The sequence below is a fragment of the Amborella trichopoda genome, chromosome 9 (assembly GCF_054954075.1).
Source record: "Amborella trichopoda isolate Santa Cruz 75 chromosome 9, AtrichopodaSantaCruz75HAP2 v2.0, whole genome shotgun sequence".
NCBI classification, from domain to species: Eukaryota; Viridiplantae; Streptophyta; class Magnoliopsida; order Amborellales; family Amborellaceae; genus Amborella; species Amborella trichopoda.
The window spans coordinates 11,827,829-11,846,679 of record NC_142344.1 but is presented as its reverse complement, the minus strand read 5'-3'; the positions used below and the strand labels follow the sequence as shown (position 1 = coordinate 11,846,679).

General features: G+C 35.4%; 2 protein-coding genes across 2 annotated transcripts; both read left to right on the top strand.

Annotated features, from left to right (window-relative positions):
• The first annotated feature begins 4,609 nt into the window (after nucleotides 1-4,609).
• Nucleotides 4,610-5,921, top strand: LOC18424316 (uncharacterized). Its single transcript, XM_020661620.2, has one exon. The coding sequence runs from the start codon at nucleotides 4,929-4,931 to the stop codon at nucleotides 5,790-5,792; it is 864 nt and encodes a 287-aa protein (XP_020517279.1). The 5' UTR covers nucleotides 4,610-4,928; the 3' UTR covers nucleotides 5,793-5,921.
• Nucleotides 5,922-14,582: 8,661 nt separating this feature from the next.
• On the top strand, nucleotides 14,583-15,615 carry LOC148780383 (uncharacterized). The gene has a single exon (XM_088845837.1). It carries the CDS (start codon nucleotides 14,772-14,774, stop codon nucleotides 15,597-15,599), a length of 828 nt encoding a protein of 275 aa, XP_088701963.1. The 5' UTR covers nucleotides 14,583-14,771; the 3' UTR covers nucleotides 15,600-15,615.
• The last annotated feature ends 3,236 nt before the right edge of the window (nucleotides 15,616-18,851 follow it).

The following is an 18,851-nucleotide window of genomic DNA, read 5'->3' as shown; positions in this document are numbered from 1 at the left end:
AAAGCTATAAATCGGTAAAATAATTTTATTCAAAAATACGAAAAAATTCAAGTTCAGTTCTTTATAAGGACATAATTCTGTGAACGTAGAGATCACACTCCTAAATTTGAGAAATCGTGGAAATGGGATCTACAATTTTCAAAAACATGCACTGTGCGATGGTGGGATCAAGATCTTTTGTCCATAGGAATTGGATTTTTTTAGGTTAAAATAACTGGCCTACTATTAGAGATAGCTAAACCGCTCAAAGGCGCACCGGTACGGGACTTGCGAGTACATTGTAATATTTTGCCATTGACAAGGTTCAACCTAAGTTGACCCCAATGCATGACAAAAGGGAACTGACAATATGAGTGGCTAAGCACTACAATTAAAAACGACAGTAGGGTCTGTATTGTGCATAATGCATATGTTGGGCCTAATTTTTTCCAGTACTCTCACTCAAAACGTTTTGTGCGTTTTATAAATGCACGTGAAATGGCATCAATTGTAGAGGGCAATGGTTTAAAAAACGGATCAGTGACCCGGATTGGGCTTCCAAAAAATCGATTCGGATCGGGAATCGGGTGAATCGGTCAGAATAAAGCTTAAAAAAAATTCGAAAAAATTATTAAAATTCATTATAAATATTGTTTTTTAGGAATTCAATAAAAAATGAGGGTACTCCATTAAGAATTTTCATGTTTTTGAATGAATATGCGAATATTGATATGTTCTTTCCCTGCATGAACCGCCATTCAGCATTTAATTTACAGTACTTCGTGCTCATCCCTACACTGTTGCTGTTGGGACTCGATATGTGAATAATATGGCTGGGATAGGGTGGCCTCAGAATCATCATCTCTCTCATTTTCTCTTTGAATAATATGGATTAAAAAAAAAAATAACAAATTTTCAAAAAAATCGATCATGGATTAAAAAAAAAATCACAAATTTTCAAAAAATTCTATCATGGATTACAAAAAAAAATTTGATCATGGATTAAAAAAAAAAAATCACAAATTTTCAAAAAATTCAATCATGGATTACTTAAAATTCGATCATGGATTACAAAAAAAAACAAACAAAAAAAAACAAAAAATTCAATCGTGGATTACAAAAAAAGAAAAAAACAGTTCGATCATGGATTACAAAAAATTCAATCATGGATTACAAAAAACTCTATCATGGGTTACAAAAAAAGCAAAAAACAAAAAATTCAATCATGGATTACAAAAAAAAAAACAAACATTTCGATCATGGATTACAAAAAAAAAACAAACATTTCGATCATGTATTACAAAACATTCGATCATGGATTACAAAAAATTCTATCATGGGTTACAAAAAACAAAAAAAAAACAAAAAAGTCGATCATGGATTACAAGAAAAGAAAACAAACATTTCGATCATGGATTACAAAAAATTCTATTATGGGTTACAAAAAACCAAAAAATTCAATCATGGATTACAAAAAAACAAAAACAATTCGATCATGGATTACAAAAAAATCGATCAAGTATTACAAAAAAATCTATCATGGATTACAAAAAAAAAAAAAAAATAAATAAATAAATAAATAATAATAATAATAATAATAATAATAATCCGTATGGACTCGCCAATTCACTGTTCGGACTCGCCGATTCCGTACAGTGAATCGAAGATTCACTGTACAGAATCATCCGGTTCTCTCTAGAACCGGACGATTTCCGATTTTTAGGCGATCCGGTCCCCTTTCACGATTTCCGAGTCGAACCGGGTGAGTCCGGTTTGACTCGGCGTTTTTTAAAACGCTGGTAGAGGGAAAGAAAGGCAGCAAGAACGTTACTTTGACCATTTGTTGCCAAAGTAAGCGCCGCACCTATAGAGAAGATGATAATTTTTTTGGAATTCAAGATAAGGTAGACATTTATTGATATTTATCTTGAATTTATGAATCTTTAATTTTAAAGATTGGTTTTTTTTAATTTAGGTTTTTTATTCATATGGGTATAGCCTATTATTTAGAATCTAAGTTTATGGATAAATCTTACTTACATTAAGATGAGGCTTTAAGTCGATAAAATCAATTTTTGATAAAATTAGGAAAGTTGACACTGGTTTGAGGTGAGGCTTTATTATCTATGTAAAGATGATTTTTTTAGGAGATAAAGCATGTGTGAAAAAAGCAGGCGGACTTTTGGGTTTGTCTTCTCTTATTGAGATACATTGTAGAGAGAGAAAATACATAGAGAAAAAAAATAAAGAGAAACTTTTTGGGATTTTTTTTGCAGAGAGAGAAAATCATAAAAAATAATGCTTTGTGAGAGATTGAGTCTCTAGCTCTCTCAAGTAAGTTGTTTTATAATTTTATTTGTTTGATTTAGTGAAAAACATCGATCGTCTTCACCCGTGGGCCTATGGATGTAGTTACATTTGTAGCGAACCACGTAAATCTTAATATTCTTTTCATGTTTTTTATTTTATATTTTAAATTTATTGCTTGTTTCATTATTATTAATTTTTTTATCAATTATTTTTCTCGCACTTCATTTGTCAAAATTCAACCCAGACTACCCATCTTTTGATTCTTAAACAAGACATGTAAATCATCCCATTTGAGTGTGTAACCGAAAAAAGAGACGACCCCTTGAATGCATTATTAACAGACGCATATTCCTTTCCATCCCACAAGAGGGAATCACCACTTTGAGTGCATGAACCAGCACAACTTTCCAATGCTACATCATTAAAAAATTCTCATAAATGTTCACATATCAATGCTTAAAAAAACTTGTATGGAACTTCTATTTTATCAGGTTTTAAGCATGCTAATTTGATCAAGTCCCCACAAAAAGGGAGAGAGACAAGTCGAATATCTTGGTTTGAACTTTTAACCCCAAAATGGATGGAGCATTTATCCAGACAAAAGCAAGCCTACCAGGCTGGCTTGTCTGTGACAACAGTCTGGGTTTCCAGACGTGCTCTCTCGTCCCCCACTTTCATCCCCGCATCAAGCCGGCCTTACAAGATGACGAATTGGTTTTCTATTTATTTAAATTTTGACGACTGAAAATGTAATCATTTTCTCTTGATACTAATTCCTACTATTGGAAAAATCGGAATGGTGTCCAAACTGTCATCTACTGGCTTCGAGCGGGCTCAGAACCCCCATAACCGAGGTTTATAAGCACTAAAAAAATAAAACCTGTAAGAGCCCGGCAAAATAAGAACCAAACCCATAATTAGTGATTCCGAGCCAGCTCTACGATTCTTAAAATACAGATTATATCATAACCTATGCATCTGACTTCGAGACTGTTAACTTAGTGGCAATTATCGCTGATAATTTGAATTTGTCCTTAGTTTGTCACGGGAAAATCAAGGGTTGATAATATCTCCTATGTTATCACTATAAAATGAATTTATAACAGGGGCATCCCCAATATTTTCTGGATAATAACCTTGGACGACAATAACATACAATAATTGGAAGACTAAATTTTGAGAAAGAACTTAAATAAAAGATCCCCTAATAAGTAAGACTATTACCTAAAGTACAAAAATCTGTCATTTTGTAATTTCTGAATACTAACTTTTCAAAAACATTAAGTACAACTTAGTATTTAAAATTGTAAAAATTAATTGCCGTTACCTCTGCCTGTAAAGTACCTTGCAAATCTGTCATCTAAAATATTTGAACGAAGCTTAAAACTTACCAAAAATTTCATTTGAATAACTAAGACTTTCTAAATAAGACACTCTTGTAAGGACTTATAAAGGAAAAACAGACAATCACAATTAATCTTGACCATTACGTATAAAATTTGGTGACTACATATGTTCGATTGACCAAGCTCTAAAGTTCCAAAAAAGCAAAAAAAATATAATGAAAAATGATTTGATAGGGCAGCGGCCCTATCAAAACAAATAAAGCCTCACCTCATAACTCATAAAAATTCAAGTTTTAGAAAATCTTTAAATCGGTGAACTCAACTTGAGCATTATAGTTGTACAAAAAAATTAGGATTTTAAATTCTAAATATAGTGTATATTGCAATAAATCACCTGGACCATCCATTTTGCCATAAAAATTAGTGTTCACAAACCTAGATGATAAGTAGTATTTTTTGAGTTTCAAATGCTATTGTCAATGTTAAAAATTAATTTTAGAGCCACCATGAAGATTTCCTACGCCGAAAAAGCTTTCCAGATGAGGAACTCAAAGTTGAAAAGATATTTTTTCGAACTCTATGATACATCCAAGCTATCAAATATCACACGGTGTGTACTAAAAGTACATGGTCTATGATCTGATGTACGAACCTATATAATATATCTTTCATATATTAACACTCGAATAAAATTTTGATAAACACCGAATAGTATTGCTCATATATTAACACTCTAATAAAATTTTGATAAACACCCAATAGTATCCCAATGCCATAGCCCATGCATCCGGAATGAATACGAAAGAGGTTGGTGTTCATGGTAGGAGCATGCTCATGAGTCAGATGAGCAACTGTGCAGATAAGGAAGCACCGAAAGGATGGTGGAGGGTACGTGCCCACATGGACAGAGGCCGTGTTTGAATCTTTAAAATATGGGCCACCAGCCTGGCCCTGTGATGAGTTCTCTCCACGCCTGTTCATAGACCAGGACATAATTGAGACTGCACCGGTTAAGGACCCTTTCTTTATTGTGCGCAGGTCTTGACTTTTGATCCCACTTTTTTTCCTGAAACCCACCCACGCTTTGTCGCCTGTACGCCGTGTGACCACTGCAGCTCTCCACATGGCGAGAGATAAACAATGCACTAATTCGCCACCCTTTAAAAGGCCAGAAGAGGCTCTTTCACCTCCACACTCCTCTTTTTCTTTGGTTTTTTATCTCTAACAAGCAATCCAAACTCTTGTGTTTTTGTTGTCAAGGAAACGCAGAGACGAATAGATAGAGTTGCAAAAATGGTGGCTTCTTTTGCGCGTTCGCTTTCTCTTCCAAATGCTAGATCCAAAACGACATTGCATGCGAGATCTGTGAGCCTGCCTTGCCAGCCTCACCCGGTGACGGCCCAATTGCAGGACCATTTGCAAAAGCTCAATACATGGGTCAAAAACTGTTCCAAATCAGTGAGCTCGTTAACTGATGGTTTAACTTCCTTGAAAGGCCTCTACGACTGCTTTGATGATCTTCTCCAACTACCACAGACGCAGGGAGCCTTGAGCCATAACATCAAATGGGCTAACGCTCTCCTCGAAGACCTGCTGAAGCTTCTCGACTCGCACAGCACCTTTAGGGCCGCACTGCTTGCGCTCAATGAGCAGCAGCTCGGAGTGCAGGTGGCCCTCCGTAGGAGGGACCCTTCCATCAGAGCAAAGCTCGGCTCGTTTCTGAGGTTTCGAAAGAAGATGACCAAGGTAATTTCTGTGTTTCTCCCTGTTCTTGCCTCGATAGCTCAATCGACAATGCCAAGCACTCCCGAGGCCTCATCCGAGCTCTTTGCAGCCCTTCGAGATGTTCGCACTGCGACCGTGACTGTATCGGGTTGGCTTTTCCTGTGTCTCTCTCTCAGGCAGAGGCCTAACAGCATTTCAAGATTAGTGTGCTCAAGGCCATTGGAAGATGGCATTGGAGAAGTGGATTCCACTGATGATGTGATCAGAGATCTATATCGTTGCCAGAAATTGGAGGAGGGGTTGGTGCAAAAAGCGCTGAAAAAGTTGGTTGTTTTGGAGGACTGTATAAGCAGCCTTGATAAGGGGAGTGAATCAGTGTTTAGGGGGTTAATCCAGTGTAGAGTATTACTTCTTAATGTTCTTACACAGTAGGGATGGAAATAAACATAGGCAGCGTTTGGATGTGCAGATTTTTAGGGAAGAGCTTCTCTTTGTATACTTTTGTACATTATCTCTGTACAAGAGAACCTATTCGATTTAAAACCCTGAATTATCGCCAAACGTTTGTTGGTTTTGCCTGCTTTATTTCCTCTATGGCTATTTCAACTTATGTGACTTCAATGTTGGGTGTGGTTTTATAGTGATGAGTGTGGAAATTGAAAATCTGTTTTGGTATTTAATTATTGAATTTTAAGATGGACAAATGATACCGAACGAGTAGATTTTTGTAAATGAAACGTCTAGATAATATGTTACAAGAAAAAAAATTTCTCTATGTGTCAATTTTGAACTTCGAAAATTTTTCTCATATTTGTCCATTTCAAACTTGAGACGATAGACGTTTTTTTTTTTTGGTAAGGTAGTGGTTAAATTAGAGGGCGTTTCAGTATCAATTTTTTTTTTTATAACGAATTTTTGAGCTACACCTTACTTTAAAAATACAGAATTGACACCTAGTATAAATTCTTCCCCTCTTTAATGTGATTGAATTATGGAAAAGCAAATAGCTCTTATATTGAGTCTGCACGCGACGAGACATGCATACCATGTGGTCTAGATGCTCGTTTTAAAATTCATCCAACTTAGTTGAAATATTTGAGTTATAAGTGAAAAACAGGTCCGTGAAAAAGCGTAGATGGCGCGACATTCAGAGTGGGAATGGGTACGACTAAGCCTTAGTTCGACCAGACCCGACCTAGATTCGTTTCAGGTCTAGGGGTCTAGCTCTATAAATAAAAAATATGTCTAAAATTATTTTATATTATAGTATTATTTATATATGAGTATTGATCTCATGAGACCTTCCCACACTTATATATGTAGGATCTCAAATAATCACCATTAAATTTGACACAGGTCTCTAAAAAAATTATGACATGAGTGTGGAACTTGATTGTTTTTAAAATTTGTTTCAAATTTAATGATTATTTTTTGAGGTCCTATATACATGAGTGTGGGAGGATCTCACAAGGTGATTTCCTTTTATATGTAATTTATAATAATATATTTAGGTGGAATTGGCAACAACGCGGACCTGATCTGACTTGATAAGATCCATGCTAGACCCAGACCCAGTCATGGTCAGGTTAAGGTCAAGTGGACCTAGACCCAACCTGAGCAAAGTCGGATATTTTTTGAAATCTCCCTCTCTCTCTTGTGCCTATAACTCTTCTTCTTCTTAAGAATCTCTTTATGCCTCTAGCTATAACGTCTTGTGTAATGCTACATTCTATTAAAAAACAAATGGACACTACACACTGAAGGAAAAATTAGGTAGTCTAATCGATACCTGCCTAGTTAGATCGGAACCAGCCACTAGCTAGTTTTGATTTTAGCTAGTTTTAGTGATCGGCTAAGTATTGTTTAAATAATAATATTAATAATAATATTAATAATAATATAAAATTCCAACAAACACGAGATTTTGTTTGTAATGTATTTTTTAAAGGTTTTCATCATTGTAACAAGTATTGGAAATTGTTTCGATCATTAATCCTTATTTTTATATTTTTTGATTTTTTTGAAAAATTTCAAAAATATCTGTGGGGACAAATCGATTATTTAAAATCCATTTTTTTCGTTACTTTTCAACTTCATTTGGATGTGCTTTTTTAATCATTCTTTAAATATAAATTTTAGATTTCATTAATTTTTTAAATTGTTTAACACATTTTTAATTGTCTGGGACTCTCCCGGTTAAAATGGTCGAACATGCCAATTTACCGGGTAAGCCGATCGAACCGCTTCCGCACCCATGTCCAATTAATCGTTCCAGTTAGCTTTTTCCTTCATTAACATAATGAGACTATTTACTATTGATATAAGAATGCCACAATCATTATTTACCAATGTTAAATAGTTAGTTGGGGAAATGTCATTTAATGGACACCAAGTCCAAAATAAAATTTCTCGAATGTTGTGACACATTTTAATCCGTTAGATTTTACACCTAATGGCTAAAAATAATTATGTCCTCCGTATATAAAAAACAAACGGTCTCATAATATTCAATCCCGATTAAAAATAATGTCATATAGTGTAAAAAATAATAAGATAATGGTAGATTATATAATATACAATATTGTTATAATAAAACAAATTAGTTCATCGAAAATATTTGGGTCAGGACGGGTCAACCCAGACCTGACCTAACCGGATGTCGGGTCCTTACTTCTGGTCCCGGAGCAGACCCATCAGATCCAGAACTAAAAAACATACTCACAAGTCAGGTCGAACCACGAGGTTGACTCAAGCCGTTACCTACCCCTACACGATATTCAAATATTAAACCCGTTTGAGGACCAGTTTAGTTAGTTTCTTAGCAAAATAACACAACGAAGTCAGCACATGTGGTGGCGAACGTGTGCACAAAAAGGGCCGAAGCCACAATGCCTTCCCGCTCCACTCGCCTGCTTTACTGGCGTGGGGAGTATAAAACGCATATGCATATTGGCCGACCAACCTGTGTATAATAGGCGGGCTAAAGACGCACGCGTGAGATCAGTTTTTTTTTTTAAAAAAAAAAAAAAATTTGGAATTTACTTATAAAATTCATAGAAAATGAATTGAAAATTGGAAAGTATAACTATTTAGGTCTAATATTCGAAAGGAGGATGATCCCTATTTAACATTTTGAGAGATTGTAAGATTATTTACCTATGATACAAGAAAGTCACAATTATTTATAACCATTGGATGTGAAATCTAATAGCTTGGATGTATCACAAACTCTGGGAAAAAAATTTTGAACTTTCAACTTGATCAATGGAATAAATGCAGCCACCCAATTTCGCATCTAATGGTCAAAGTTAATTGCGATTACCTTGTAACAAAGGGAAATGGTTTCATTGTATACTTTTTTATATTTCGATATTGTTTTTTGGAAATGTGTACAAAAAGACTATTTATTTTTTATATAAAGAGGCTACAATCAGTATTGACCATTGTATGTGAATCGGGTGGCTAAGGGCGTATCATTGGCTAGGCACAAGTCCAAAATCAAATTTCTCAAATGTTGTTACATACTTTCATCTATTATATTTCACATCCAATGGTTAAACATGATTGTGATCTGTACGTACCACAAATAAATTGTCTCATAGCATACAATCCCTTTTTTTTTTTTTTTGTGAGACACCCACAAAAGTCCCACTATTAACTTTGGCTCCTAAAAATACTACTAGTTTGGGTTGCACATTATGGGACAAATTAATAGTATGCAACTGCACTAGAAGGAAATTATTTCCCTTTGTTGTCAATGGTTTTGCTTTTAAAGTAGAAAAACTAAACACATACAGACCAAGAAGGCCATATCCATGCTCCTCTTTTATTAAAGTTTATGTTAGCCAGTTGGGGTCACCTGTAGACAAAATCAAAGCCTCAAAAATATTCTTCTAATATTATGACATATTCTAGTATGCCCATTTAACATCCGATTGCTAGATGATTGTGACTTTTTTGTATCAAAAGGTGAACAATCGTATCGTTTACATTCTTTTTAAATAGATCTTATTGTGTCATAGCAAAACGTTTGATTTTATAATATACTAGAGGTTTATTAACTAGAATTGCAAAAATAATTTATTCTTTTCCCTTGATTTGGGAGAGATTACGAATCTATTCTTTGTTTAAAGAAAAAAGTCTTTAAAATATTCCTTTTCTTGGGTTATACGAGCGAGGAAATTGTCTATTTTGGGTGCACTAAATCAATCCATTGGATGAGTCCACTAGACCGACTATTGCTAAAGCGTTTACTCACACAAACTTCATGTTCATTATTTTGAAAGTAATCGATTTGTGATTTTTAGATATATCACAGAATTTCAGATAGAAAATAATTATCTTATGTGATTCATTTTATCTTTATTTATATGTCATAGTTTTAAGTATCATAAATATGAATCATCCACACACGCCCAAAAGCATCAAAAGAGGCATCAAAATAACCAAAAAGATATGAACTTTCATTAATATTCAATCGGTACAAATTGTCAGCTTTAGTATCATACATCAATGTTCTAAAATGCTTCCCAATGGCGACCCGACCAAACTTGAATATTATTTCATAACACTTGTTGTCGAACTTGCGAACATAAATCAAATTACACCTCATATTGGGCACATACAAAGTATCAACAATAAGAGATTCGTTCCTCCTGATAAATACAGCTTAAAAATACTGACACCAAGTACATCGTAGTAGATGTCATTCCCCATATAAATCTACTGGTTACTGGCTGTGATCTCCTTCAAGTCCATCCTTAGTCATCGAGATATGTCGAGTGGAGGCTGAGTCGACCCACCAATTCCTTAGGTTATGGTCGGCAACTATTGATTCTAGAACTATACAGAACAAGTCAGTACTTTTATTTTGATTACTATTATTACTTCGAGCATTGTAGTTATTATGAATCTAAGTTTTGTTTTTCAGCTTGGGACAATTAAACTTGATGTGTCCAATTTCCTTACAACAACAAAAAATTATATTTATTCTTTTGATTTTTAAAATTTATCTCATTTCCCTTATACCTATTATCATTCTTATTATTGCAAGGTTTGGGAATTTGAGAAGATGAACTTTAGGCAAAGTGGAGTTCATTTGATTTTTTCCTCATTCTCCTTTCAACTTCATTACTGAGGTGCATGGGAAGATTCATCATAGTTATCCATTGTGCAGAGTGGTTTCATGCAATTACAACATGCTCCCAAGATGGAGGAAGACTGTTAAGGATAACGAACACTTACATGTGTTCAGGATAGGATTCCATGTCGTAGCAAGGTCATTTATGAGCACTATCATTTTATTGATATGTTCGGTCACTGAGTTTGATTCTTTCATTATACAAAAATTATATTTTTCAAATAAAAATTGCACACGGGTCTCAGAAGTGGTCTCATATTTTTCAGATAGGGCACCCATCATACTTTGAGTTGTTATGTGATCCTCAAAGACTTTAATTAAATCATCTTCCATAAACATAGTAGTCCTAGCTATCTTCTAACCATTTGTCAAGTCACCTTCTGGCTTGACTATTAGCATTAGGCTTTGAAATTGGTGCTTCTGTATCTAGAACATAATACCCTATCTTCGAAGAAAATATATCCAATTTTTCTTTTTCACATAAAAAAATTGGTTCCATTGAGTTTTTCAAGTTTCGATAGTTCTCACATGACTAGCCTAAATACCATGAAATTTTAGATAATGCCTAAAGGTTCAAAAAAAAATTGTGTTTAAGAACACGATTTTCTGCTAGTCGAACCAATAGGTTTGCCGACTCTCAGTGCGCTGCAACCTCAAAGAAAAATTTTCTCAAACAATTTTTGTTCACGCTGTTTTGAAGCAAGAAACTAAAAAAGTAAGTTAATAAACTACTAATTTTTATAAATATATGAATGTGTTTTAGCTCTAGAGAGAGAATCTACAATAATATTTGATCTTTTCAACCAAAAAAAATGGCACAACATAATCATAAAAAATTGAGTTCAGTAAATCAAGTTCATGAAATTTTTTCACTTAAAGAGACCAAAGCATATGATAATTATGCTAAGCAATAACAATTATTATGCTAAAATTATATGTAGAAAAAACCCTAAATTAAGGTATATATATATATATATAGCAACAAAAAATTAATTATCAGCAGCGATTATATGTCTCTAAAATCCTTGTGTGTCTCTCCAAAATTTCAGCAGCACAAAATTTAGGAGGTCCGTAGTTTCCATTGCAAGTCACGGAACTACTTGCTAGCTAAGAAAATTTCTATTAAAGATGAGAGAGGAGCACAACTTAGGATGCAACCGGGAAAAATAAAGAGGCAATATCTCTTGATATTGAACGAAAGATATTGAGTCAAAACATAAGTGAAATTCACGGCAATGAAGTCAATAGTGGTTCAATCTTATTAACAACAGTAGTCTTGTATTAGAAAAAGTATTAGATTTGCTAAGAGTGAGACTTACGTACTTTTCAATTAAGTTGAAACAATCAAGTCAAGAAAAGATAAAGTAAAACTTTTCACGATAAAATACTATCTTTGCAGCACTACAGTTTAATGGAAAAGTAAATGAAAAACTAAAAATGAGAGAAAAAAACCCAATGCAGATAACTAAGGGTTCTCTATTTGAGTTTGAAAAGTCAATAAACATAGGGATATGGTTAATTATATAATATTACTTTGCAGCCTTGATGCTTTAATAACAGAAAAAACACTGATAGAAACATCAACAGAGAATATCACCAAATTTCAATGACTTTTACAAGATTTCAGTAAATCCATGAGGTTATTTTATTATAACAACGAGATGGAAAATTGAGTTATGGTACGATCATTCTACCAGAAAGCTAATGACGAATGAATAACTGAATATGAATAACGGCTTAGGTGACTGCAACTCAAAACTCAAGCGACTGAAAAAATCCAACTAGAATTTTCCTAGCCTTCCATAAATCACATGAGATAACTTGAATTTTGCTAGCCTTTAGTAAATCACAGGAGATAACCGCCCTGCCATAGGAGTGTCAGGCTCTGATACCAATGTTGAACTTTTGAGGGGAAGAGATGAACCCGTCAAAGTCTTAAGAATCGAAAGCAATATTGTAAGACTGTGAATCGCAGATATCAGAGTTTTACCCAAACAATTGAGAACTCAAGCTTTCTCTGTATGCCTCTCCATAGCTATGAAACCTTAGTTATTGAGGGATGAGAGGAAGCCATTCTCCAATATTTGGCTTTCTTTCTAAAATATTTGAGAAGGTGGCTCTTTTTTTGTGGGAGATAGGTAGTTGTCTTCTACCTATTGGATAAAGGCATTTTCTCTATGTAAGAAGAGTTTTTAGTGATAAATATTAAAATATATTATTAAGATAACGAAGAGAAATATTGTACATGTGAGGCCCCATAGCCACCCACACATACCAACAAAATGCTCATAAAGTTATACTTTAAGTTTCCCCAAAGTAGACAAGCCTGCATAAGCCTCATTGAAGTTGTGGATTAGGGAACTCGTGGGATGTACTAATAAGTGCAACAATGTCGATTACATCGTTTCTAGTTTCTACCACAGTTGGCTCAATCCTACAAATCTAAACCCCGGTTCACAAATTTAGACCAAGCACCTGAATTTATGACTTTTTTTCGGTGAAAACTTAGGACCCGCAATGTTATTTCTTGAAAAAGAAACTCTCCAAATGAGCTTCATGTTTAAGGCCTGCATCATGTATGTGCAGTAAAAGTTCAACATTTTATCATGAACTAGTAATTGTATGAGGAATGGGGTTGAGGTTGTGGTGGTAACACCATCTGAGCCTCAGATACCGGTTTAGGTTAGGTTTCCATTTCCACTGCTGAACAACTGGATGGTGCAATCGTCGAACTTCTACCCTCCCACAAATTAAGAATTGGCTTTTGTTGTTTTTTGGTGGTAGATCAGTAGGGCAGGGGTCCCTAAATTGAGAATTTACTTCAATCCAGGGGTCCCTAAATTGAGAATTTACTTCAACCCACGATGACATTCCTTCCCATATGTTTCGTTTTTTGTTTTTTTTGAATGTTGACATGATACTTTTGATTAACTTATTAAATTGATATACATGTATGCATTGACAAACAGAATTGTTAACAGTGTCAATACAACCAAGTACAAAACCTATTGACTATCACAGAATCTCTGCAACCAAGTACAAAACCTATTGACTATCACAGAATCTCTGGCCGCTCCCTTGGAAGGAGCATACTTCCGGCTTCATTTCTCAAAAGACACGAGCATTAAAAGACTTCCATATGAGCTATGATGTCCCTAATTTCTTTAAAATTTAAGGTAAAATGGCACATAACTGCTTGGCTTGGCTTGAATGGTTAGCAGCTGAGTTTAGCAGCGCTATATCTCAAGTTCAGTTCCTAATGTTAAGTACACAAAAACAAAACTACTTTCGTACCTCTACTGCATCAGATAACACTAAGGAGTATTCTTCAAAAATCCCTTTAGCAAGGACTTCTTGCTAGTATATGAAGGCCTTGAAAGAGTGTAGCGGCCAGCTCCTCCTTACCAGTATAAATTGCACTAGGTTTTGAGTAGGTTAGAGCATGCCATCCTAAGTGAACAATCCTCCTAAGCTAGCTGCGTTCGGGTTACCTTGATGACAACAAGCAAAACTTAAATGATACTTCCCGGGTTAACTTCCAAGTGTTCGACCATGTCATGGCAGACTCAATTTGGCAACTTATCTTCATGGTGATAGGATATCATCCATTCTGACTCCCCACAGCTCTTTTCTTGAGGTTGCCCAAGATATAGTAAAGGCCATATTTTGGTTTCCATTTAATTATGTTATGATCTCATCAGAATTTGTATTCCCATGTTTCTACAGAATCCACATTTTAACCATGAGTGTAATTCCTTTCCATCCCTGTCATTACTTTCACTTGCTGAAGGGCACTTCAGGTTGTGTAATTCCTTTCCATCCCTGTCTATCAAGGCAAAGGGAATCTTTTCAGTTCTTCCTGTAAAAGAAATAACCCAAGACCCATATGTGTCTCGTATGCTCCAAGCAATGGAATCACTACAGCTAAGCCTAACTTTCAACCTTCATTATCAGAAGCCATTGGAACACTGGATGTATAAAAAAGGGTGCTTATTAATTCAAAATGGTTGTTGTCGGGTGGAGAGAGGGCATTGAAGATGAGAAACACAGGTATTATTGGGTTTCGAAGCAGACCAGCACATAACTCTTCCATGAGGCTACATAAAGAAAGAATTCATTCCTACACTGCAAAATTTTTATAAGGCAGCGACAATCTCAAACTTAGGAGAAAGATACCTTTGTCCCCCCCAGAGTTTCCTATAAGAGGGAAGATCCCACCATCAAGACCTAAGTTACACAGAGAATTGGATTAGAACCTTTGAGTTGATAAAATGGAAGCCAGAGTTTCCCACCATGCTCGTTCCAATAGCATGCCTAACAGGTCACACCCCATCTTGTTCAGATTGAAGGAGCAAATGCAACATTTTAGTGGTTCTGAATTGCAAGCAAAACAATTCAATCAGAGCCTCATCGATTCTCTAGTTGACATATACAGCACTTTGAATATCCTTCTCCAATTGCCACTCACCCAAGAAACCCTTCGTCGGCAAGATGAATGGGTAAGCAACATTGTTGATGACTCCATCAAATTGCTTGATTTGTGCAACAAGATAAGAGATGCCATTATCCAAGTGAGAGGGCAGCATCAAGGTCTTCTATCGGCTCTACGTAGGAGAGACCACAAAGGGTTGGAAGGCCAAGTTGGAGGCTACATCTCTTCCTTGAAGAAAATGTCCAAGGAGTTTGCCAAATGCATTGGCACATTGGGGAAAACCTGTAAACCAATTTCATCTTGCCTCCAATCTACACAAGAGAGTGAGGTGGTGGAGGCCATAACACAAGTCAGATCCATCGCTGTCGACGTGTGCAAATCACTCATGTTGAAAATTGGTGTACCGATGAAAGGACAATCACTCTTTTGCACATTGATCAAGCCATTTTTTGCCAAACAAGTCAAGAAGGGTGCTACTGAATGCGATCGCACCCTCCTTTGCCTCAGCACATCTTCAGGAAAGATCGATGAGAAGTGTCTCAAGGATGCACAGTGCCGGTTGGAGTCGCTTGATGAATGCTTGAGTAGCGTTAACATTGCGTTGCAGCGCATCAATAGCCAGCTAATTCAAACTCGTGTCACTTTGCTAAACATCCTAACCAACTAAACTGCTCCTCTGCCTTCCCAATTTACAGCTTTTGGGCATCCGCATTTTATAGGATATGACCCTTGTCGCTCGTTATAATGCGTTGTACAGAAAACAAGATTATATGAAATGGAAAATTTTGTATCATATATTCAAATTTTTATGTTAATTTTCTCCCTTCCTGCATAGGACATGAACTCATTTTCCATATTTTTAGCTTCATTATGTGATCGTTCAGCCCCTGTGGACATAAGGCTTATCATAAAAACCTCTCAAATGGAGCCTTATTCCTTCGAAATAAACCAAATACATGCGACTTTGTCTCCAAAACCAAGAACCTGACCATGTATGAATTTTTGTGCGTGTAAAATGCTTTATTAACTGCTTATATTGAATAATGGTACCAAAACATCTATTGAATCTGGCCTCCTACCTACTTCGTGGGTAATATTCCATTTTATTTTCAGATATTCTATTGAAGATTCAGATTTTCAATGGTTTTATTTAGCTGAGATACTTTGATCTGGTTCTCTGGTGTCAGTTTCATCTAGTGTTCAATGTTTGAATCCGTAAATGTTTAGCTTCATGCAATTCCAAGAATGAAAGTTGGGAAAAGCAGTTTTCTTCTCCTTTACTTTCTTTTCAATTTATTGTGAGGTAATAGCATTTCACATAAGGCTGGCAATGGGCCAGGCCTAAGGCGGACCAGCCGTAGTTCGGCCCCTGCCTCCATAGGGCTGGCCCAGCCCATCCCTTGTGCCCATAGGCCATGCTCAGGCCCGGCCGGGCCCTACATGGCCGAGCCAAAAACAAATGAAGGAGAAAACAAATGAAATAACAAGAAAAAAAAAGAGGGCTGAACCGAGCCATCACTGGCCCTAGGCCAGCTTGGAGCTATAATATGTGGCATGGTTTTTTAGGGTCGGGCCGGGCCGGGCCAAGCCTCCCCGCCTATTTCTAGCCCTAATTTCACGTATCGCTCAAACTAATTTCTTGAAATGCCTGTTCATTAATATTATCTATATATAAATTTTACTAAACAAATTCCTGCGCCATCCTTTATGAGAGGTTCTCTTTTGAAATCAATGCAATAAAAAATATCTTTGATGCAACCACTTAAACTAATATATAAGAAAGCCTTACAGCAGATATATATGAGAGTCACTTAAAACTAATATGATGGATCACATGTCATTTACGTAAGCTTGTGACAAAATCGGAGGCAAAGAGAATCTTGTGAGTGGGCTCCCTAAATTAAAAATGCCATCTCAAACATTGTCTCTCAGGATACAAGGTATTGAATAATCCGAGTTAAGGTCTATTATTTCAAATAATTGTAATGCTTCTCTGAATTAATTATAAATGTAGCTCCTAAAAGCAATGTTTTGTTTTGAGAAAGATGAGGGACCAGCATCATTGGGGCGCAGGAATAACAAAAATGTGTCACCGAAATTGCACGTGCCACATTGAAAGAGGGCCTACTCCGATGGGTGCACGCTACATTGTTTTATACCATGGGCTTAAGATTTGCACACTAGAATTCCTTCCATCTGAAATATTGCGACCTCTTTGCTACTTCAATGAGCAAAAGATTATATTTTGAAAAATATCTCCAATCTAAAGTTTTGATATACACAAGATTGTGCTTGCAATCAACTTTCTCCACTTGAAACTTTGTGCTTAAAACTATACAATCATCCGGACAACCTCAAACCTGACTCTCATATCACTTCTTATGCGTGGAAGCTCTAAAATCCAATGGGTCGATGTTTGACATGTAAAGAGCGAGACAAACATAATTGGAAACAAGCAAGCAAATTAAAACAGAAAAAAAATAAGAAAAAAAGAAGGCCAACATTTTATGCAGATCAGCCCAAAGAACTATATCAATAGGTATAGAAAAGTGAAATCCAGTATATTGACGAGTGTACATCACAAATTTGGGATACATAAAGTATTTTACTGGCAATGGAAAATACCCAGTTGAATAATTCTTGAAACCACTCTCTTGATCGACATCACTTATCATTTTTCATTCACTTTACTTCTGACAACTATTACCAAACATGCTAGATAAAAATGTGAAAAATGATTCTATAAAGAGTATACTACCCAAAAATCTATATGGAAACCACTTTTGTACAAGAAAGAAACCTCAACCTCTCTCTACACAAGGCACATAAAAATTATTTATTTTATTAGAAGCTTACTTTTCTCACTAAAAACTCCTTCATAGGTTTCTCCTCCTTTCCAAAGGTATAACCAAGAGTACTAATCCAGTCGAACTTCAATGGATATCCCCACTAATTTAGGAAATTTATTAATATTAATATGGGTATCAATCCTAATCATATAGGATTTCATTAAAGGGGTGATTTTAGATATGAGCATATCCAATTGGGCCATCCCAGGTCCTTGAATATATCGGGAAACGGGTCGTAACAATAGGAACTAGCCTGTTCTCTATTAGGGAACTGCCTGATCCTATCCCATATTTTATTTTTAAAACTTTTTAGTTTTCCTCTTTTTATTGGCCAATCTCTCGACTACATCACCAGGATCGGTGATTTGATAACCCATACCGATTTCTTGGATAGCCAATTTACCCTACCGATCTGGGTTTTTGAAGCAACAAGGCATATAAAAATTCTATTTCTTTTATCCAGGTTGATGTCCACAGCCCTCTCAAACACAAGTTATTAGAAATTAAATGGCCATGCAGGCACTTAGGGGTCGTTTGAATCCTAGGGTAAACAAAACATGTTTTTTGTATAACCATGTTATCTCGTAAAAAAACACATTTGGCAACTTTTAGGATACATGATCATGTTTTTTTGTAACCAAGAGAGCCAAAACAATCAAATTAGAGTCTACCTTCAAATAGTGTCAAGAAATATGGTTTCAATACTGTAAATCTTTGTAATAGCCTTAAAATATATTTCATCTTTATTTATAAAGTTTAAAGCTTCAAAAATAGTGATCGACTGATCTACGAAAACTTAAAAATTTTGAGAATTGACGGTTCAAAAATGCATTACAAAATACACTATTTCTAAAACTTGAAATCCTTTTTTTTTTTTTTTGATGTCCATGCATCTTGATGTCCAAATGATCAATTTGAGGATATTTGAGCATCAAAACAATCACTTCTAGAGAAATTTTTGAGGTAGGCTCTAATTTGATTATCTAGAGCTCAACTTTATATAAATTTTTCCCTTAAAAAAAGCCTACTCTCTCTCTCTCTCTCTCTGCAATTTCCAGGAAACATTTTCT